Source organism: Manacus candei, unplaced genomic scaffold (genome assembly GCF_025592945.1).
Source record: "Manacus candei isolate 608988 ecotype Guabito, Panama unplaced genomic scaffold, ASM2559294v1 h1tg000060l, whole genome shotgun sequence".
Lineage (NCBI taxonomy): Eukaryota > Metazoa > Chordata > Aves > Passeriformes > Pipridae > Manacus > Manacus candei.
The window spans coordinates 9,551,406-9,575,172 of NW_026138108.1; the positions used below are offsets into that span (position 1 = coordinate 9,551,406).

At 41.4% G+C, this 23,767-nt stretch overlaps 1 protein-coding gene across 1 annotated transcript in view; it reads right to left on the reverse strand.

Annotated features, from left to right (window-relative positions):
- Positions 1 to 23,767, reverse strand: part of SCUBE2 (signal peptide, CUB domain and EGF like domain containing 2) — a gene marked incomplete at its 5' end in the record, with an annotated part of 41,879 nt that overhangs the window by 14,302 nt on the left and 3,810 nt on the right. The window contains 13 exons of the mRNA XM_051803898.1: positions 4,549 to 4,752; positions 5,112 to 5,267; positions 6,491 to 6,595; positions 7,329 to 7,415; positions 8,030 to 8,146; positions 8,627 to 8,749; positions 11,129 to 11,245; positions 12,811 to 12,933; positions 13,925 to 14,041; positions 15,730 to 15,819; positions 16,681 to 16,797; positions 17,183 to 17,308; positions 23,046 to 23,180. Of these exons, the coding sequence (XP_051659858.1) occupies positions 4,549 to 4,752; positions 5,112 to 5,267; positions 6,491 to 6,595; positions 7,329 to 7,415; positions 8,030 to 8,146; positions 8,627 to 8,749; positions 11,129 to 11,245; positions 12,811 to 12,933; positions 13,925 to 14,041; positions 15,730 to 15,819; positions 16,681 to 16,797; positions 17,183 to 17,308; positions 23,046 to 23,180 (1,617 nt within the window). The remainder of the gene's footprint in view (positions 1 to 4,548; positions 4,753 to 5,111; positions 5,268 to 6,490; positions 6,596 to 7,328; positions 7,416 to 8,029; positions 8,147 to 8,626; positions 8,750 to 11,128; positions 11,246 to 12,810; positions 12,934 to 13,924; positions 14,042 to 15,729; positions 15,820 to 16,680; positions 16,798 to 17,182; positions 17,309 to 23,045; positions 23,181 to 23,767) is intronic.

Here is a 23,767-nt window from a genome sequence, read left to right on the forward strand (position 1 = left end):
CTGATTGTTTTTCTCCAAATGAACAAAAGAACCAATTGCCTCCAGTAGACTTCATTTCTGCAGCCACTGTCTTTGTTTATCTTCAATACCCATTAAAAACCTGGTCTGGAGTCTCATGCAGCTGTTTTAAAGAAAAAAAAAAAGTGAAAGGTTTTCTGATGCAAAAACAAGAAGAAAAGGAGGGGGGAAGAGAGGGGCCCACAGGGAACCAGGATTAACAGTTACAAAGACATTTAAAGGCTCTTCCCCTCTTTTCAACACATTAGCCTTTGAGCATTTGCTCCTATAGACAAACGCTGTAGTATCTCAGGGGCTGAGAAGGTGAACCTCATAAAGGAGGTCATGATCCACCAATTCACCATTTTCTTAAGAATGATGCCTTGACTTTATAAGGAAAATCGCCAAAAAGGGATGCAAATTGATTCTGAAGCGGCATCCTTTAAGTTATTGTGTTTTAGCAGTTCACACATTTAGGTCACATGAGAGGGTTATGCATTCTGAGGATTTATGCCTTAAATCTATAACTGTCAGAGTAGGCAGGTTAGCAGAAAAATAGCACCCTTTCTCCCCATTTGATAGTTCATTTTTTCTTGTTGGATTTTCAAAAAATTCTAAAAAAAAAAAAAAAAGAAAGGCAGCACAGTTCTCTGCTGTGTAACACGACTATTAATTATAACAAGTGCAAAGGAAGGCAGCATTTTGCTTTTCTATTTAAATCTCCCTCTCATACTTTTACAATGCCAGTACCATACCACATCTAAACTTCGAAATGTCACTTTGGATGATAAGTTAATATTTTATTTGCAGGGGGCAAAACTGCTGAATGCTGAGCAAGGAAAAGCATTGACACCTCCCATGCAAGATGAAGCTGCTCATGGTTTACATCAGAGCAGTGCCTATGCCAGTGCTGCCCATGTTTGCTCTTCTCTGAAGTGACAGTTCTTTGGAAGAACCCACTTTGCAGCTACTGTGGAGCAAGGACACGCTCACATGTCCTTTTATGCAGCATTTTCAGGAAATGGTAATTCTCATTGCCTCTTTCCATCTCTTAAAGCACTGGCGTGTCTAACACGAAAAAAAAAATCAAATGGAACAGGCAAGGTGTACTTTCAACTCCATAGGATCAGTTTTAAGCAACAGAGAAGCAGTTAAATAGTTTGTTGTTTCTTCCTCAGTGGAAAGTCCCTGAGGGCAAAAGGATCCCAATAGATATGAACTTATTATCTTCCAATATGGAGGCTTTTGGTAAACCAGTTTCTGATAAAGAATTAGTATTTAAACAGCTGGTCCTTTGGCTGTTAAATCTGTCTAAAGTCTAGCTCATACTAGAGAATGGATACTTGTAGCCAGGCTAGTGAGTGAAACTGCATTCTCCCCAAGACAAATCTCATCTCAAGGAAGCATGTAGTGTTTCCAGCATCCTCAGACAGTTCACATGCAGTCTTGAAGCACTGTCATTCAAATATGCATTTCTTTACCTGAAAATTTACTTCAGTGTGGAAAGATCACACTTCTCCTATGAGAATCCAGTTCTCTGGGAAGGTTGATGAAAGTTCTATATTGCTATATGCTTTTCCTGTGATATCCATTATTAGAGACCTACCACTGGTTGCTCCTTGGAAGCACAGGACTTCATGGAATTAATCAACTTTAATTAATCAATGCTGAATACAATTACTTATTGACACAGAACTCGCACATAAGGCAGACAAATGCAACACTTGAACCTCTAAAGCACTTGGAAATCCCAAACAGAACCATACATTGAACAGCAAACTTGAAATAAAAGACACTATGCCTGTAATCAGCAGTGAATTCCCTTTTACCGTCAATAACTGTTTAAAGAACAGCAGACACACATGCACAACCATCCAGCACATCAAAATACTTTGGAAATCACATCTAATCTGCTCCTGGTGCATTTCTAAAGCTTTCCTTCTGTGCTGTGCCCTGCCACAGACAGTGGGAATTAAGACAAGAAAATCAGGAATAGTACTACCTCTCCAGAAGCGTGAAACCAAATGAAGTTTAGTTTGCTGCTGCAACTGCAGGCCAGTTATCCTACACAAAAGCTGTCAGAGCAGGTGCTGGAATTTCCCTCTTACACTGCTCAAATATAAATAATGTTTCAGACAGTGCTGTGCCAGGATAAGTCTACCACAGGAAAAGCATCAGCACTAGACTGTCTGAATAAATAAACCTTATCTAACCTAGCCATACTCCCAAGTATTTGAAAACAATGAACTAAAACCTGCATTTTACTCATTAACTGTATCATAGAAGACTTATAAGTCCCTGTGACTTACTTTGTTCCCTCACTGCTTCCTGCTCCTCCAGCCAAACTGAGCAAAATCTCTTTGCCAAAGTCCTCTGTCTAGAGACTACATCCACCACCTGCACTGAATCCATCTGCTGACCTAGTACCTCTTGCTGTATAGTCCCTTTCTCCCCAGAACCATCAGCATATCTAGGTAAGCAGGGCCTCAATCCTGTCCAGAAGTTCTCAAGCAGCTCTGCAAAACAATCAGATCAAAATAAAAAAACCCACCCTGACTCTTCCACACACGTCCCTGAGCAAGCTTCTTCCCCTTCTACACACTGTTCCTACTCCATTCTCTTCTCCCCAGTCTATTTCTCAGCTCATTCTGACTGGCAGTCCAAGCAGCAGCACCAGCCCCCAGTCCTGCCTTGACCATACAGCCTGGGACAATCAGCTTTTTCTAAGGAAATGAGGCGTACGTAACAATACAGCCTCTGTGGGGACTTTTGTGTCCTCTCAGCAACTAGTGAACCGTCTGTCCAGCTCCCAGCAATCTGACAAGTGATGCAGAGAAGTTTCAAAGGCACTAATTTTCTGTACATTTAACATAAATAAGCAGGGAACATGCAAGTGGAAGGAGAGAAACCTTCTCAGCACCCCTGCAAGTGAAAGGCTGTAGTGCAAACTCCATCTCCTGTTTGATCATACCAAATATACCCAAGGATATGGTCTGAATACTTCAGCTGAAGAAAGGAAGATGATTTAGTGATTGCACCTTGTTTGGCATGAACAAATCGAACCATAAAGCACAAGACCCACAGAGGATCTTACACTCATTTCACTGCTCAGAGCAGCACCTCTTAAGATATCCAGAGCAAACTGTGGCACCAATTCAGAAACAGAAGAGGCCCAACTTTTGCAAGCTGTTCTTTAAAACATTTGTCTTCATATGCTCAGTGACTCTGCTTTAACCATAATCAGGCTATTGTGCTCACCACACCAGTTTTCCAGGCAGGCATTCCCCAAAAGCTTCCTTTCTCTCTAAAGGCACAGAAATGCCACGTATGCTTCTCACTTGTACTGAGACATTAAACTGGTTCTGCAGCTACCTAAAAAAAATTGTGTTTCTTTGGTGTTCCAACTTCTGTTTGTAACTCACATTGCCTTCTCTACCTGCAGTATTTTTAGCTTACTCATTGCTGTTTTTTCCAGATGAAAACACAAACTTCTTCAGTCATACTGTGCTCTGTACAATGGACTGAGACAGATTTTTTCAGTGTGTCCCTCCAGCATCCAACACAATAGCTTGAAAACACCCACATAAACTCATCTTGGTGAACTTTCCAAAGTTTTTCAGACTTACTGCAATGTTACAAGAAAAAAAAAATGGAAAAGAAAACTTCCAGCTTTTTCCGACAGAATTCCTGATTAATTCCCTGCTTGCTCGCACAGATGTTTTAAACAATTTTTCTGTTCTACAAATCCAAGTTTTTCTAGAGTGAGCAAAACTGGATTGGAAAACCTATTCTTAGGCCAAATGTGTTGCTGCTGGAAGACGTACTAATTCAATCTGACAAGCATTTTAAAGGCTTGCTGATCGACAATCCACCTACATGCTGCCTACCCCATGCAGCCTGAATTAGCTGTCATGGTTGTTAGCCCCTGTTAAGATGTAACATCTGACCCCTCTCCTTAACTTTTGTGCTTTGGAAGCATTTATTATGGACTGCATTACGGTGGTGCCCTCCAGTGCCATGATAATTAAGACTTTTCTCAGTACTGGCCTATAAAACCCCTATTCCCCATGAATTCATAACTCAGTCATGAAGATTCTCTGGGGCTCAGAGCTTAAGGGGCAAAGCCAACAGGACTGTATCAAATTCTGCACAGCCTTTTCTTAGGGACAAGGGAGAGATGAAACGTGCACAAGTTCAGAAACACAGTGTTACATTGAACATTAAATGTAGTCTTAAAAATAACACTGGTGATGTCAAGGCCATTGGTGCCTGACTTTATTCCCACGATTTCTACCTTTGAGCTTATTGCAGGCTGTACATCAGCTATAACAAGGTGCAATGCACTGAACCCTTATTCTACTCTGTAACGCAGCAATTGCCAACAATAAACACATAGAGAAACATCTCAGTAGCACTAACAGTAACCTCCACTTCACACACAGCCCTCCTCTCTCCTGGACGAGCATCCCATGATCCCTCCAAGCTCACCACACCTGAGCGAAACAGTAAAACGCACATGGATGGTTTGTTCCTAATTCACACATAACTTACCACATCTGTTACCCAGATGCATCTGTCCTACACCACAGGACTGCTGTGGTTCTGAGGGCCTGAGAGACTTTCTGGCCACTTCGTGGTCCATGCCAGAGACGCGGATGCGCAACTGGTCCCTGCTGACTGTTTTCCGCAAGGTTCGAATGGTTTTGCGGAACCTCTTTTCAGTCTTCTTCCGAGCACAGCGCACATCACACGTGTCTGAAAAGCATCAAGGGTGAAAGCTGCTATAAGTGACCGTGCACAAAAAAACCCACCCAATCCAAAACACCAACCAGTGCAAATCACTGAGAAATCACTTCTGTGCACAAGTCTGAAATCCTTAAGGACTACACCACGAGCTGGAAGAAAATTAATCAGACTGCAAGACTTCAATCCATGGGCAGACCTTAAATCTTTGAAACTATCCCCATCCGTCACTCTTTCCGAACCATTAATTTTCAAAACAGGAGATACTTTTTGTTACCATTTTGCATACAGATAGAAGTGAAAAAATACGGAAATTAAGGAGCAAACAGCAAGAAGCTTCAAACCGCACCTTGGATTATTTTCCAACCAACCTGTCACCTCCTTCCGGCTTGTTTCAAGCTCAAAGTCCGCAGTGATAACAATTTCTCTAGTCGCTGTCAGTCTACTGAGGGCTCCATGAACTTTCTTGCCAGAGCTGCATGTTAGGTTTACATAGTGGAAGCTCTCCATTACTGAATTATGTCTCTCTGTATGAACAAAATTAAAGGATGCAGAAGCTTGGCTGGCTATGTTATTGAACATTCACCAGTGCTCAGCAAATATGTCATCATGAAGAGTTAAAGAAGAGGAAACAAAGACCTCCACATGCCAGTAAATAAAGATTGGCCAGTTTTTCTACTGGCACACTCTAACATAGAATTGTGACTCCTGTGCACCTACAGATGTGCTGCCAGGCTGATACTGGGGCACTGCAGCCCGTCTGAATCATCACTAGGATGGGAGCTTGGCTGCAGTGCTCAAACCACATTCCCCGGGCTTTGCTACCAGGTTCTAAGGAATTGCCTTTGCACTATGCAAAGCATCTTAAAACCACGACACTGCCTGCGTCAGGCAGGCTACTCAAGGGAAGAAATTTTGTACACATATAAAGAATGTGAATAACACATGAGCTTATAATGGTGTTTAAATTAAGTAGTGGTTGCATACACAAGACATTTGGAGACCATTTTCATGGCTTCAATGAGGAAATAATATTTAATTAAAGAAAACACCCGGAATAAGCTTTGGTTCTGGAGTACATAACTCTTCACTGAGCACCTAGGGTAGTTTCTCACTGTTACTCTGCTGCGGACAAACAATCAGACACACCAATTCATCATATTGTTTAATGACTCCTTTTCCCAGCTCCATTTATTTGATTTTATTTTTTTATATGTACTTCTCCTCTTTCTCTGCTCACTTTGTAAATTCGCAGACTGTACTTTCTGATTTGGAACAGAGCTGACCTCACTGTGTCCATCTAGGGCTGCTGAAGTATAAAAGGAAAACAAGGGAAAAGAAGAATAACCCTTTGACAATAGAGTCAGCATAAAAGGTCAGGAGATTCTTCAATGAGGCATCAGGTAGTAAGAAGCAGGTGAGAAGGGACAGACAGAAAGATAAAAAGAAAAGGAAGAAAGTAAAAGAATGAAAAGAATTTGATTTTACTGAGAATTTATTACCACGTTACAACAAAAAAGGAGAAGGGCTTTCCTAGCAAGACTGCAGGGATGCCACAAGGAAGTCCTGTGATCTGAAATAACTACTGCAAGAATCATGGCTGGGAAGGACTGTGATTTCATGAGGTCAGTGAAGAGCAGAAAGCCTGTAGTCCTCTATGCCTTGCTTATGGTGTACTTCATATCTGGAAAGCATTGATAACCCCTGAGCTATGGCTCTAACCTGCTTACCTGCATTTTTATTTTCATACCTGGTATCATCTGTTCCAGACCTTCTTGAAACATCTCAGTCTTTTTCAAACTACATTTTCCTTCATTTAATTTAAAGGTTACGCTTATCTTGATGGCTGAAGCATCTTCAGGAAGAAACAATGACATGTTATTTTAAAAAAAAGGAATAGAAAATGTAGATAACCCTAATGTCATATCATCATAATGATGACATCAAAAAATATGCTGACATAAAGTGAAAAAGTAGTCATCACAGAAAACCTAAAGAGATGCCATATCCCTCCTGCTGTGAAGCTGGTTCATAACTTCAACTGGAAGAAAATGTGGTGAATTTTATTTTTAAAAAGTAAAAAGAGAAGCAGAAGAAAAATGAGAACAAGTTCAGATCTGCTATTGGGTAAATCGAATAAGGGTTAGCTGCAATCAAAGGAGATACTCCAGACCAGTTCAGCAAATAGTTTATGTCAATATAAAAATAGCACCTCTTATCTGTTTAGCTGTAAATGCTTTCTAAACTTTACCGTCCAACAGCTCATTCTAAACATATTGTATCTTACGAACACTGTCCAGTCTGGATAATTAAAAAGAGGCATGACACTCCTGGTCTGGCTGTTTATTTCACTACTGATCTTTTCCTCTTTCCTTATTTTTAAGTCTTAGTTTGAGTGATGCTGATTGAAGCAGCACAAGGGGAATTTTTCTGCTGCAATCATGAACGACAATCATGAGGATGAGGAAATAAAAACAGACGGAGCATAACAGAGAGTGAAAATAGGAAGTCAACAGAAACACCTTTATTTCACAGTTATCACCGAAAATAAATCAGTCAAACCATGCAACAGTAAATGTTGTGATTACCCAGCCAGCTGGAAGCATTTGTGTTTTGCTGCTTTTTCTTAAGCTGAGATGACCTGCCACAGGTGAGGGTGTAGGCATCTTGTGTTCCTAACAGACAGACCAGAGAGACAGAGAGTAAAGGCATAGGCACAGTGCACAGACTGAAGACTCCTGTAGTATGAAAGATATATTTAATTTGTTGTGTCATCATCATCCTCACCTTTTTTAACAATGTTGTTCATCAAATACTCTACATTAGAGCTTGTCTTTTTCTAAGCCATTTAAAAGGTTCAGGAAGAAAAACAGCATCTGTCCCACAAGCACCAGCTGAGTCCCCATGCCACGTCCTATGGGATGGAGGGGCTGCACAGGCAAAATCCCAGACCCCACGCAGGGCTGGAATGCCTTCGCCTCATTCAGCAGTGGCTCTCACAGCCAATTAAGGAATGGCCCAGGGAGCACGGAGAATTCTGCCCTGTCCTCCCCAGCTTCAAAAAGACAGTTGTCATGAGAAGGGAATCTGAGGGTAGAGTGGTTATAAAAGACAAGGAGAGAGAGGCTTTCCTGGGACACTGTCAGGGATGTAGCCCTTTATTATCTGCAGTGAAAGAGGAAAGATCCCTGCTGATTGTCTCCTTCTTGGGGCTTCCATAACACAGGATATTTGCCCCACTTACACTCTCTACAGAATCACATGCTTGTTTTTGTTAGTTTTGACTTACCAGAAAACACCTGGACATCCGGAGAGCAGCTTAAAAAGCATCTATCACTCCCACCACTCTTAATGCAGTGCAGCAATACCTTGGGTGACATATTATCAGGCAAGGGACCTTTTGTCTCTAAATAAGATAAAACAAATACTCACAGAATTAAAACATCTACCTACACCCTGCTAATAAATTGACAAGCAGCTGCTTTTGTAGCTGGTACCTGAGAGCACCCATGCAATTAATACGCTGCTTAGGCAGAAATTCAAAGCGAAATAACATCACTGGCAGATGACATCACATAAGCAATTTCCTTTATCATGAGCGAACCTTCTCATGCAGAGAAACCAAAGGAAATAGAAGAATGAGCTAGACAAAAAGCACAGGAAAGAAAGCATCGAAATCCCTCAAAGTATCTCCTGTTTTTGGGGTTGGTTTTTCACTCGTTTTTATGAGTTTCAACATCATTACCATCATGCCTTGCTACAAAGCAAAGCGGAATACCGGGAACAATGACTCACACCACTTAACTGGACAGACCATCGGATTTGACTGTAACCATATGGCCATCACACACATCAGGAGTAGAAATGTATTCGCTAGACACCTTACCAACACAATCCTTTTTGTTCCAGTGTAACTTGTAGTTAGAGTGACACAGGCATTCATAGTCTCCCTGCGTGTTCACACACAGCTGTTGGCAACCACCGTTGTTGATGCTACATTCATTAATATCTACGGAGGAAAGGTAAAAATAGTTACAAAAAGATACTCTTCCAAAAGTTCTGTATTCTGACTCCGCTAGGTAAACATGTACACAAACACTGCTTAGTAGAGTTGGAAAAAGACTTTAGGAATGCTATCTGGACACCCACCTTGAACTAGTTTGTCTCCCTGGAAATCCTTTGATAAATTTCAAAATAGACCAAATGTTGGTGGAAGGGAAATGTTAATTGTGTCCTCAAACTTCATAATTAAACAATATCCAGCCTCAGCAATATGACAGCAAATTAACTCCAGGAAAAGGAGGTCAAATCAAATATGCATTGTACTGTGTCTGCTTAATTCTTATTTCTAATTGGTAATAAAGAGAGGTAACACAGACAAGATTCATACTCATCAATCCTCCAAAGTGCTCTGATAGATACAACTACTGTGGAACATGGTTTGACTCTGTGGGCAAACATTGTGTCACCATTGTCCCTTTTGGCCAATTATCCAATTTTAGGGCATTATCCCGCCCAATAAATGCCAACAGGAGGAGAAACCACTGGCAACACAACATACTGCCCTTGGTGCAAGCTTGCATGCTGATGCAGAATATACCATTCACTAGTGTTGTATCCCAGGGGTCAGTACCAGGGCCAGTACTGTTTATCCTCTTGATTAAACCTGGATGATGGGACAAGAGTTCACCCTCAGTAAGTTCGCAGATGATACAAAACTGGGAGGAGTGGCTGATACACCAGATGGTTGTGCCACTATTCATAGGGACCTTGACTGGCTGGAAAATGGGTCAATAGCAATCTCATGAATTTCAACAATGGGAAATGCAAAGTTCTATGTCCTTGCTGCTCAGATCCACCTCGATGACTGCTTCACTTGTCTCCTGTAGCTCTATGGCAATTATACATAGACCTAGAAAGCTGTCATCAAGAAACCTGTCACAAGTCCCATAAAGTTTGTGCAACTGAGGGTACCTGCTTCTACATACAGTTTTCTCAATGCTAATAATAAGTTCTTGTCACTGCTCTCCCCAACCATTCGTTCCCCCTTACAGATATCCTGTAGGTAGCAATTTGTTAGAAAACATTGTGAAACACGTCACAAAACTGATCTGAATTCGGGGGGAAATATCCTAATTAACAGAACTTAGACAGCAGGGGTAGGAATGGGCAGCAGAGGAATAATGCAGAAAGAAGGGAACACCTTAAACTAGTATTGCTGCCTAAGATACTACAAAATCAGCCCAAATCTTTGCTTTTCATGGACCTTTTGTCAGGATGCTGCATGCAATGGCAACCTGTTATATCCAGTATTTATTGACTTCTTCCATGGAGGTCAAAAGGTGTATATGCAGTATCCCTACCAACTTTGACAAAGCCTATGACTGCCAGACAATGAAGGACTTACTACAGTATGAGGATTAACATCTCCCCAGGAATAAGAAAAGGCCAATTAGCAGCCAACAGCAAAATTACAGTTCCTTTGCCTCACTGGTGGCCAAAAGAAATTGAATTAATGCAGAAGAATTAATGAGAACTGACTTCTTTTTGCAAGTAGAGCACATGAACAGTGTTATTCCTTATCCAGTCAAGTTCCCCTGTTCATCAGGATACAACACAGACATGTTGTAGCCCTGTAATCTCCTTTGCAAGGAGGCAGAGGAGAGTAGAGGCAGAGGGTAGAACAGAACAAGCATACAGAGATCTCTGAATTGTTCCAGTTGGTAAGGTCTTGTGAAGTCAGTAAAATCTTGCCAAGAGCTTATATAAACCAAATTTAATTCCATTTAGTGCCCTAGCTATTGTTAAGTAAAATCTGGAAATTTCTCACACAAATATTCACATTTGACATGCATCAAGGTTCTGTGAACATCCTTCTCTTTCCTTGAACTGTCTTTGTAGGAAAGACATAAAAGATTCAAGAGTATTAATCTTGGCCGCTGTAAATCAGTGGCACTACATCAGCTAAATTCCAAACTACATCATGTGAGGATCTGACATATGCACAAAGGCAACCTGCAGAACCATAATTTTGGAAGTCATTCAGACCTTCCTGCTCTTTAAGGCCTTTTCCACTAACTTTTCATTGAAGTCAATGACACTTCTGCATGTGAAAATTGTACCAAATTAGGGCTTTCATATCCAAATGCAAAACCTATCAAGCTTGTCCTAATAGTAACGTGGTGTGAAGGTAAAATCATTTGAGCCAAGAAAGAAATAAGCAGGATTATTTCCTACTTTTGCTGTGTCTCGTTATCCTGGCAGAGAGTAAAATTTACTCCACGGGCCTCCTGCATACACCTCAGCTTGCGTCTTGCGCAGACAATAACTAGACCTGTGGCAACAGCCCTCTATCAGCAACGGCCTGTGGTGCCTTTCCATAACTCACCTCCACAGTGTGTGAAGCCATAGAGAGCATATCCTTTGTTGCAAGTACACTCAAAGGTGCCTGGATGATTGATGCACGTGTGGTCGCACGTCCGCTCGAAGGAGCATTCATCAATGTCTGCAGGTTTTAAATGGACACATCAGTATCTTTCAGGCTGACAAGGCTGATGAGCTAACGAAGTTGGACGCAGAGATGTGTAGATTTATGTAAACTAAGCAAATTCTTTGAAAGCAAATAATGTAACATAACGAAATGACAACTTTTAAAAGAGCGCTTAGCTTGCCAAACAAGCTTTTTCTTGGCAAACGCAGAAACTGCTGTTAAATTTTTTAAATTATGTTTAAAACAAATTATTTCTCTTCTATGGGAGAAGAAAACTGCTGACAAAACTCTTATTTCATTTAGAAAAGTCTACATAGAAAAGAATTCTACAAAAGAAAGTATTGCCTTTGTTTTTTTCTCCCTAAATAAAAACGAAGGCCACAATTTTAACTCCATGTGAACACACAGTGTCTGATTTAAGCCTGCTGAAAATCACCATTTTCTCCGAGAATGAACATTTATTACACCATCGAAAGAACCTAAAATTTCTGTGCTAATACATTATGCATGCCACGTAAGAATGCTGCAAGACACAAAAACTTTCACATCAACTTCACTGACACATTTCATCAATCTTGTTTCTTGAGCTTTGGCATGCTTCAAGGTATCACTTCTGAAACAGTCTAGGGAAAGTTAGAGAAGTGACAGGGACAAAAGGGAGATGCAAGTCTTTAAAATACATTTATAAACAAATTACATCTAAAAAACCCCCACAAAATATCTTGAAAATATGATATTTATATAGTAAGTTTTCTCCACATAAATAGCTGTCCTTTGTCTGATTTATAAAGGATAAGAATACACCAAAAATGCAGGTGAAAAGTACCTTCTGATAATCAGTTCAGCTTTCTGCAATTAATCATTAATGTCAGATAGTTGCCTAGGAAATGGCATAATTCACCATTTGGCTGATTGACATTATATTGTTTCATACTGTAGTTTTTCCACAAAAACAGAGCATTTTGATATTTAAATTTTCGTGCATTTAAGCAGCTTAAACAGGATTGCTAACTCTATATGTACAAACCATTACACAGCAAAGCAAATATACTGTGCAAATCTCACAGGAGAAATCCATGTTATCTTCAAAATCAAATGCTCTATGGTGTTTTAGAGAACAGTGTTTCCAGCCTGTCTCCAGGCCTATAATTTCATAGATCATGTTATATTTTTTTCCTTTAATAATGAACTCACGGCAACAAAATATCCTATTAAGAAAAAATAATTTCACTGCAATGGTGAATCAGTCAGTAAGATGGACAGGGAGATATTGTCTAATTTTCCCTGTAAATTATTTTAAGATCATTAAGGCAGGGGGAAGTATTAACCTCACAAAAAGCTTTTTAATATGATGCTGTCTCTGTCACTTCCTGATAATAGCTCACTGTGCCATTAAACATATCTCCTACAATAGTATCAAGCCAACTGTATTAACTCAACAGTTGTTTCAGAAGAAAAAATATCCAACACTGAGGAATGGAAATTCTGGAGTCCATTATCACCTCATCATTGTAGTAGATGTCCAAGCCACACTGATTTGTCCTACTTTTGTTCTACTATTGTCTCTCCAGTGCACATACCTTGACAAGACTTCTCATCTGTTAATAATTTAAATCCTTTTCTGCAGCTGCAATCAAAACTGCCAACAGTGTTTTTACAGAAATGATCACAGCCTCCATTATTGGACTGGCATTCATCAATATCTGTAACAAAAAAAGCACTTCAACAAATAAACATAGTGCACTCAACATACTTCCACTGCCAGACCAAGAAAACAGTCTCATCCAGTTGGTTAGAGGAGCCCAGAAACAAAATCCAGTGAGAGTACCACAAAAGGAAGATCAGATCCAGCTCTTAAGAAGGATCTGGCCCATTCAGTCCCAGGACAGTGTTATTTCTTCTCATTTAACATACTGCTGTCAGTTACATTTGGGTATATGTATTCATAAAAGACCATTTCCCTAAGTTCTGTTTGGAAGCACTTTGACTCCAACGCTCTCTAAAAGGTTTTAGCATTTTAAACATTCTCTCCATTTCCTCTCTGTGAGCCCAGCAGAAATCTCAGGCAGATTCCTGAGCTACCCCATCCTTTTCATGCCAATATTAGAATGAGGCCTTTATCTAATATTAATTGACTCATGCATGGGGATTTCATCATTTTTGCTTAGCAGAACAGTCTTAACATCTAATCGCTGGAAAATGTATTCTAATATACTGTATATTCTAACAACTGTCCCTTTGCTCCCTGCCAGTACTCTCATTAGAGCCGCCTGGACCAGTATATATTTATAAAACACATCCCTATTTGCACACTGATATTTACTTGCAAACTGCTCTAATACCCATCTGACTGCAGGTAAAACAGCAGACTATTGCACTGTATACCTGTAAGCACCTACATGCCTGCTTATCCCAGCACTGACCTCTACTGCACCACAGGCCTTTATTACCTCTACCAAACCTCACCTGTGAAAAATGAGGTGGAAGTGCTGAGGGGGAGGGCAGAGCAGAAGAGATTCTCTGCACATGGTACACCTGATGCGATGCAAACTACACCTCCACCCCGGCTGCAGTCCTTTCTTTGGTTAGATTACACACACTGCCTTTCCTCTGCACACTGTACTACCTTCATTTGGAGGTTAACACCTTATAGCAAGGTGTTGGTAGGCACATGTCTACAATCATAAAACTCACCTTTACATGTCTTGCCATCGAACTGGAGCGTGAATCCCACGGGACAGCTGCAGTGAACTCCGGTCGACGTGTCCTTACACGTGCGATCGCAGCCGCCGTTATTTACTGCACACGTTTCTGGCCAACAAGATAAAGCTGAAGTTTGCTCAGGGATGTTATAGTGGTAACAGGAAACATCATGAGACACGAGGCACAGTTCCAAGCACACTGCTATTTGAACAGATTTAGTCTAGTGTACACGAGCAGCTACTAAAAACATGTGTTGGCAAAACTCCTGCCTCAGCTATTTCCAGGTTTTTTTGCAGAGACTCTACAACCTAAGATACTGCCCACTGGGTATTCTTGTCCTTAAACACAAAACCCTGCTCCTTGATGATGAATCTGTTACTGTCAGTCTGTCTCCTTATGCCCACACTCAGTCCTGGCTGATCCTCTGACGCTTCCCACCCATGCTCAGACAATTGGTTACACCTGGCACTAGTAAACCAATTTTCTTAAATCCCTCCCAACACACCTTCCCATCCTACCTGTGCCCCCAGACATGGTGGATAACATCCACAATGGTAACCCATGTGCCTTTTTGCCATTTCAAACGAAGTTTGTTGGTCTAACTTCCCCCTATTCAAACTATGTCTAAATCTCACCAAACCTTTCTAGTGAGCACCCTCAAAACATGGTTCTTCACATCCAGCTAAACAGAAGTAACTCACTCTTTGGCATCCATCTTCTTGTAGTCAGTCTAACAGCCTTATCACTGGTTGGACAAATGCAATTTTATATAGCACATATTGATTGAGAGAGCTGCAGAGAACATTTTTTATGTCTGCTTTTTGAAATTCTCTCTTTCTAGCTCTGTATCCTAGTTTTTTGCAGCATCAAGCATATGCCACTCATTCTCAAGTTTTGAGAACTGTATTGGTTAGTTCCCTTGCAGTTTCTCATCTCACATTCAGTATTGGGAGGCTATGTCCAACCTCCAAGGGAAGACAGAGTACATCTTCTTTCTTCTTCTTTCCACAGAAATGTCTTTTTCTTTTTTTCTTTTTTTTTTTTTTTTGGAAACCAGGATATTTATTTAGGTGTCTAAACATGGACTCAGGAGCTCAGGGCTAGCCCTACACTATTGGTAGCTTCTTTCTCAGCCTCCATGCCACTTCTGAAGTAAGCGCCAGCAAGCACAGCAAATCACCCCAACTGCATGAAGAAAGGGCTTTTGAGAGGTGGACATCCACTGACCCAGCTGCCCTGAGACCACAGTGATTGTTTCTTATGCCAGTGCCTTCCCTGCAGTGACAGACTCCTGGAGACTAGCATTTTGGGCCAGATGGGAACACCTCTAGGAATAATAAGATGGCCTTGCACCCTAATGTGTCCTTCCAAATGCAATTTACCACTAGGCCCAACTCTCTTCCACACAGAAGTATACTTTCAGTTGAAGAGAAGCAGGTAAAACACTGCTTCCTCCACAATCTAGGCTAAAAAAAGGGCTAAAACTGTAGCACAGAAGGGACTGTACTGCATTCCCAGGTGAATTAGAACCATGGAACTATACACTGCAGCACACAGACACAGCCCAAGGGCAAGTTCTTGATACTTCCCCACTGACCATCACAAACAATGTATGTAGTTTTTAACACATTATGGAATATTATTTCCTTAAGAGGGAGTGAAGCATCAAAGGCAGAAATCAGTCCAGAGCTGATGGTTACAATAAAAAAAAACGAAACCAAAAACAAATCCACACCAATTCTTTGATCCAAATGGTTTCAACAAACACCAGAATTATTTTGGATCAGCGCTTTTACCCATAAGCAACCGTCGCTTCACCCTCTTGTCCACATCAGCTGCTGCTGTGGTGTTCCCCTCTGAAATTTCCACAGCAGCCTCTTCCCTCTCTGTAAGGAACACGAAAAAAGCCAGTGAGTAAAGGTACCCTGACCAGAAACCTCATCTGACTTTCAATATGTACACACATGCAAACTGCTGCATCGCACGCTGAATCATCAGAGACAGTCAGAACTGACTAGGCAGAAACAAGTTATTTTTATAAAGAAAGTAGCAATGAAAATCATGAAGACTCTTCAGTCAAAAGCATAAGAATACTCTGCTTCTGTGGCTGCCTTACAAGTCATGTTTGCTTCAGTATTCTTAACAAAACAAAAGATGTGCCACAGATGTAGTAAACAGCAACAAGATGAAAGAACTAATTGAACTGTCGTGAACTGTTCTCTTAAGAGCACACTGTCATCATCTATCATGAACAAATACAAGGACTAGCCAGTTATGTCTAAGCATTTGATTTCAATCAACAGACAACAAACTCTTCCAGAGACTGTAAGAGTTTATAAATCTTATGTACTTTCTTTACTGGATAACTGCTTTGCAAAAATTGTACATTAATTGATTTCAGAGTTCTGGTTTTAACAGATGCACTCCCTGGTTACACTCTGGCTCATGCCATACGAGAAACTGAACCTAAAATACTCTAGAGGGAAGGAAGACTTCTTTGGTTAGTGGCAGGCCTTGTGCTTCAGAGGGACCAGTGATAATTGCAGGCTGCAATATATTAGGTAGCTACTTACATAGAGCAGAATAAGTTGCCTGGACCCAACACTAACAGGTTTCTTAATTTTGAATTCCTTGACATCTTCTAGCCATACTATTATGAGGAGCATTAATCATGAACACACAGCAACCCCACACCACCTTAGAGTTGGTCATCAACATCAAACTACTTCCCTCCACCGTATACTGACCCAGGCAGGTTTTCCCATCCACATGCATGATGTACTTGGGGTGACATCCACAAATAGGCCCATTATCAGCATCATCACACGTATGTTGACAGCCCCCATTTCCATGATTACATGTTACTAGGAAGAAAATATATTTCACATCTCACAAGTACTTCCAGCATCTTTGAAAGACAGTGTGAAATTCTGTCGCCATTTGACCATCTGCACCTTCCTAACATGCCCCTTTCCCAAGGAACTCTGCTACACTGAAGCACTCTCTTGTGGAGCTGAACTTCCTGCCATTATGAATGATGGCACAATTCCCAAACTACAGACACCATAACAATTAATAGACTGGTGTGATAGTGTCCACAAAAGGCATTGATTCTATCTTAATTCAAATGCACACAACTTAGGTGTGTCATCCCACTTTAGCTATAACATACCAAATCCCACATCACTGCAAACAGAACACTATTTGTTCACTTTGGGAAACCACAAGCATATGCAGAATATTGCATACAAATGCAGCTCCTCTGATTCTTGGACAGTTCAAATCCTGGTCGGCATTCACAGGCAACTCCTCCTTTGGGCGTTTCTCTGCAGATGTGGGCACAGCCATGGTCTTTATTCATGCAGCTCATGCCTTCTGCAAAACAGGGCAAGTGCAAGAGCATCAGCATCCTCAGCATCTCTGTGTGCAGGCAACAAAGTCAGTTCAACACACACACAGACTACAGCCTGCTACTTCTGGGAAGACTCTACAGTGTCAGGACAAGACGTTTCAGTTTACAGACAGGAAAGGCAAGAAGTCATCCTGCAAAGTCAGTGGCCCCGAGGTTTCTCCTTCTGTGATCTTTTCTGTGCCCATGTTTTCACTGCAAGGTCAAAAAGCAACATCCCTAGATTTGTGCAGCCCCCGCATTCTCATCTAATGCTCTCACTTTACACTGGTGTTCATAAAACCTCCTCATTTCTTTTATACAAGTTGCAAGGCAGCCGATATCTGGCAAGATCCAAGTCTAAAGTGAAGTTCTTATTTCTCTGCTTAAAAGAGCAGCCACCAGACAAAGGAATGTTTAGCCAACAGTAGCAAGAGTCATCCCAAGTTCAATTATTGGCCTTCAAAGCAGATTTCCAAAGTCATAGCCTTCCTCAGCAGTGACCAAGGAGTGACCAGGCAGACATGCAGATTGTACATGTGCTGTACGTCAATTCTCTTTTTTGTTAACCATTTTGTTTCCTTTTTTTCTGATTTCAATGAATACCACTCAAAATAAACTCACTGAGGACTATCACAGTGTTCTGTATTTCTACATACCTTCCCAACTAGACAGAATTTAGTGCCAGTGCCTGCTTTAACCAAATGAAAAAGCAGTGTGACACTAGGGACTGTATTCCTTTTGCTGCACCTCCTAAAAACATTCTGTCATTTTTATCTCTGACAGTTACAAGCTGTTCATGCACAGAATGACTGCCAGAGTGTTTTGTCTGGCCTTTGCAAAACGACACAGACAATTAAACAGGGAGAAATAGTTCCTAAAACTACTGTAAAAACTTCCTTCACCTATCCCGTGGTTCAGTGAAATCAATGCCTTTACCATTGGCAAGATGGTCACACAATTTGTGCACACAGAACATAAAACCATAGAGCAGCTGGCTGAGTTATCAAATAGGATTATTAGACCAAATTAAATAAAGAGTTTTTCTTTCAACAGTATACCACAGGTTTTTTGATGAAGTCCCCTAATAGTACTCCAAAATCGGGAGAGAAGACAACTGAATGGTCTCCTCAGATACACAGAGAACACACCTTTGCCATAAAATTCTCTGCCTTCGCCCATTCGGCTTTAATGAGACAAGTTACACCAAAATGCTCTTTCTCAGCGACAACATTTCATTTGAGAAGACTAAGTGGAACATACTTTGGCTGCAAGAGCTTATCCCACATCACCTCAGTGAACTTCTACTGAGTTGAGCAGATGCACAATGAGAGGCAGAACAAAAAGGGTGACCCAATCTAAAACGGGATGGTGTGAACAATTCCACACCTTATATCTTTTTTTAAACTTACACAGCCCTTTTTGCAGCCTTATTACTAAATGAAACAAACCCGCTGCATTGTCAAGCAGAGGTCAGCTCGTCACTATTATTCCACTACACTTCAATTAGGTCCCTGCTCTTCACTGCTATTCTCACCATCTAAGCACCAGCTACAGTATCCTTTCTCTATTAAGACAGCTTTATGCAACAAAAGAATGGACGTTGCAGAGCCCAGATTATTCTGCTCTACTGGCTTTTTGATTCCTTTCCCACAGTGAGGACTCTCCAGAAGTCCAACAAGACAATGAGACTTCAAATCCTGCAGCACATAGACACAGTCCAAGGAGCCCACATGAAAGCTGTCATCCATTATTGTGTCAGTCAAGGAACAGTCAACCTATGAGGCCACAAATTACCCTCATTAACACCAGTGTTTCAGGGAAAGTTCTGGTCTTAAGCATGTAATATGATTTGGTCTGTTAGCTCAGAGGCATTAGAGAGCATTAAGAGAATTAGCAGCTTAGTCTCTGTTAACAAAGTTATTCTTTTGTCTCTATTGAGCTACCAAAAAGAAAACTGTTCAAGCAGGTACTTTGGTAAAGTTCACTGACATCAGACAAACTGTTTAAATGCTCCATTTGGGATTGCTCCGTTCTGAGTGAGCAGAATTCAATCAGGTCTCCACAGAAAGCTGAAACTGCACTTCCCAAACCAGGATGCATTTTAACAACAAAGTACCCATTTTTTGACAAGTTACTTGACCAAACCCACCAAAATGTAGCCGACCCAAAAGGTAGCCTTTCACAGAAGATACCTGCAGCCACACATTCTAGCATTTACTGTGAAGTTGCTGCTTGTTTCCAAACATGGTGGAAGAGTTCTCTCAGCCTTATTTTATAAAGCTGTTTTAAAGAGATGTCTTTAAAGTCATAAATGCTGCGGGACTACAAACTCCTTCACGGACACAGAGCCTCCCAGGTCACATTGTTCCCAAGCTGTTGCAATGGCAGACTGTGATCCAGAACCAAACCCCAAACAAATTTTGGTCAAATCCCACCACATGCTTCCCAGACACACAATTTCTCTTGCACGAGACCTTGCCCAACTGACACACAAGTATCTTTGGATGGATGACCCTCGATTGCCACACTCAGCCAAGAGAGCCACATCCAGTGACTGCCTGGTCGAGAAGATCCCAAGCCAAATGAGTCCTTTCTGAAGTTCTTTCTTGACCTTTTTGAAGTTACCCAGAAAGTTATCTGAGGACTCTCATCCCTGGCAAAATCCAGGCAAGAAAAGCCAGCACAATATTTCCCTATCAGGTCATGCTACGTTAATCTATTATACGTATGATCTGTGTTTAAACCTTTCTCTTTTTTTTGGCACAGAAGATGTGGAGACAACATTCCCAACCTGCTAAGAGCATTAAGGTTCCATTTAGGGCTCACTCAGACAGGGACTCAACAGGACAGTGGGAGAGGATGTATTTGTACAAAGAGTTACCAGAGATTCTCAGAGGCACCCTCTAAAAGGTAAATATTGAGGACCATTGGCACAGCCAGCAGAACAGGACATCCCAGGAATGCTTAACTCTTTTCTCACACTTTCTACACTTGTGTTATGGCAACTTTTCCCAAAAAACTTTCCAGTTATCACTGTTCTCCACACTCAGAAGGACTCCAAAAGCAGCAGCTGAGACGGTGCCCTGCGTACAAGCTTTCAGTCCACACAGGGATTTCAACTGTGGCTTTCCTCTTGCAGATCCCATTCACTGCCATTGATTCAGCCCAAGAAGCAGATAGTTATGCCTGTGAAATACCACAAGGGAGAGCAGCAAGATTTGCCATCCACTGCAACAGCAACCACAACATGTAATACGTATATTATGTCTGTTGTCTTTCAAATTTTTGTATTCTCTAATATGGTGCAAGTTAAACACAGAAATAAGGTACATGTGCATGGCTGTCCTGCCAGATACTTTAACAGCCTCCCAAGGCTGAGAAATTCATTCTCCCATGTGTGGATGAAGAAGAGCTCGTTCAGAGCTGATAGACAAGGAAAAAAACATAGGACTGTGCACAACTTCCCAGGACACTTTCAGTTCCTGTGATTTAAGCAGGGGCTAGGCAGAACCATCAAGAGTACCCCTGTGCTTCAGACCAACACAGTCACAACAGAAGAAAAAAATCAACTTTAATTATGAAACTCTCCTCTAATAGCTACCTGATTTTGAGTCCCATGTCACAGTAGGTGACAAGTCACCCCAAGGAGAGTTACAGATAGACTTTGAAGGGCACATGACTTTCAGGCTCCCCTGTTAAACTGCTCCTCAGAAGGAATACAAGAGCCTCAAGCCTCTCTCTTTTTCCTATCTTAACTTTCCAGTTCAATCTTTTCCTGTGTATTTAATGGCCAGTATTGCCACAAGGAAGGTCTCCCAGGCATTAATGTATGAACAGTCTTAATTGGGCTGGAAGACAGGGAAGGAAATATTCCAATGTATTACAGATAAGAAGCAAAACTGAATAGATGGTCCAGGCAACAGGTGCCAAAGGCTGCTTTGATCAATGCTGTGAGGTCTCAAGAGAGAACTAATAAAGTACGCACAAGGCAAAGAACAGAAGTCCTAGCAATGAGCAGAAAAGCAGAGAACAAAGTGAGGGGAAAGATAAAGCTGGGAGATTAGGCTTACAATAGTCCTGCCCATCCAAGGGAAAAAAAAGTTTTTTTTAAAAAAAGTGGGGAATTCCACAGAGTGCTTTACAGTAATGGAGGGGAGGCAGGAGGGAAGCAGTCACAGCACGATAACCTGAAAAAATTGCTTTTAAAGAAAGCAAAACAAGCAAGAAAAAGGAAAAAAAGCATTTAATGCAAAAACTGTGTTTTTCTTCCTTAAGATTGGTTTTTACAAAAATATATTTTATTTAATAGTTTTTAGGAAAAAAAAAAAGGATCTTTTTTCCCCTCTTCATTTTTCTTCTCAAAGAAAAATCCCCAAATTTAGTGGTAATTTGGTACTATGTAAAAAAAAAAAAAAGCCTTTTTTTCAAAAAAAAGGCAAGAGACATTAACTGCATCTTCAAAAACAAGACAGCAGAGGTTGAATTCCATAGGTACAATTTAGGGAACAAATATTAATGACAGGGAATGTTGCTGTTGTTAGTTCAGGAGAGCAGAATGTACTCAAGTAGCAGCAAGTATAAATAAAGAGTTGGAAGTTTTTCCTCCCTTGGCATCAGACAAGACAAGGAGATCAAGCAACCAATTTTCATCCTTAGGTGCATCATCCATGCATGCACACAAACACACGTTACTGCTGGCAAGACAACATGAAGGGAAATGCCTTGTCCCATCACTGCAGCCTTCCTGCTTGTCCCCACTCCTGGCTCAGCCCCTGCAGTGGCAACCTGGGCAACAGCCTGAGGAATCATCAGATCTCACCCAATCCCCTTGAGACCAAGACCAGCACCAGAGAAGCTGAGAACACGAATTCTTAAGTCAAACAAAGGATCAAGTCACTCTGTCAGATGACAGCCACCTCAGAACACTCATCTGTGGACGGCCATAGATGCTGATAAATGCTGATCTCTTCACTATGGGGATTTTTAAAGTGAGATTTGTTTATTCATGCTTTGATTCCTCTTACAGTCATGCCAGCAATAAGCCATAGATTAAAGAAAGCTTTGCAGCTTTAAATACTTCTTACTGAGATTTTCACCATACAGTTCAATGGACAACTCCCTGATCTGAGCAACCACTTTAAAGTATTCCCTGAGGGCATCCAAAATAATTTTGTTCAATCTGATGCCTGATTAGATATCCAAGACTCTCTGATCCCTCAAAGGTCGATTCATAAAGGTTTCACTCAAAACAAAGAACGTGATTTGAATACCTTTGGGGCTGACAAACAATAAATCTCTAAGCTGAAACCTAAACACTGCACAGGGAATCTAAAAGGTACCTGAAGGTAATGCAGGTACTGTCCTGTAACTAAAGTCCATGAAAATGGTTGGAACTTGATGTCCTTCCATTTGTTGTCATTTCCTGGATCAGGACACAGCTTAGCTGCACAACAGAGCATCAAGTACACTGGGAATAGAGCAGTGCAGCCTTTAACAAGCACAACACTGCAGACATACAGGTGGGATCAAAGAGGCAGAAGGGATGTAGAGTCTTCAAAGCCACTTAGAAGATTCTGACACACCGTTCCTTTCAAGAGCAGTGAGGACTTCAAGACACTTCACAGCTTTGAAAACATCAACCTACAAATACTTTTGAGGAGATTTTGCAGTCAGCTTCTGTCAGAAACTGCTGCCTGGTGCCCGGAGGGCAGCAGCCGGTACCTTCGGAGCGGTGGATGCAGGTATGCTGGTTGTCACTCAGGAAGAACCCTTCCTTACAGCGGCACTCGTAGCTCCCCACGGTGTTGACACAAACATGCTGGCAGCCACCGTTGTTGAACATGCACTCGTCTGTGTCTGAAAGAGAGAGGAAAAGAGAGGGATCAGCTTTGTGCTGACACCAATACACTCGGTGTGCACACAGACAGACATCGACTCCACATGTAGCCACCCAGGCAGCTGAGACACCCCAGGCTATCCTGTTGTTGTTGTGCTGTCATCCTTGGGAAAGTACATTTTTGCTGCTGCTCTTCCCCTGTTTGGAGTTTGCCCAAGTGGTCACAGGGCTCCCAAGAAATGCTGGCCAACTAACCAGGGTTGCTGGCTGAGCTGAGGCAGAGTAGCCTCAGTGGAGCCAGAAACAGGGCTCTCCACCACCCACAGAAACATTCCCTGCCCCTCAGTGTAGCTGGGTGGCACCATCACCCCAGAGCCTCACACAGTTTCATCTAGGTTGAGCAACCATACACGAATCTGTCTTGCTCAGTGGGATGTAACATTGGCTCCAAACCCTTTCAAGCTATAAAAGGTGTTTTACCAGAAAGCCCCCGTTCTGAAGCAAAAGTAGAACAAGAAAAATACAAATCTCAAAATAAATGTAGCTCAAAACTTATCCCCTGCTCCTTACTTTCACCCTAGCTAGAACTCACACACCACATCTGTTC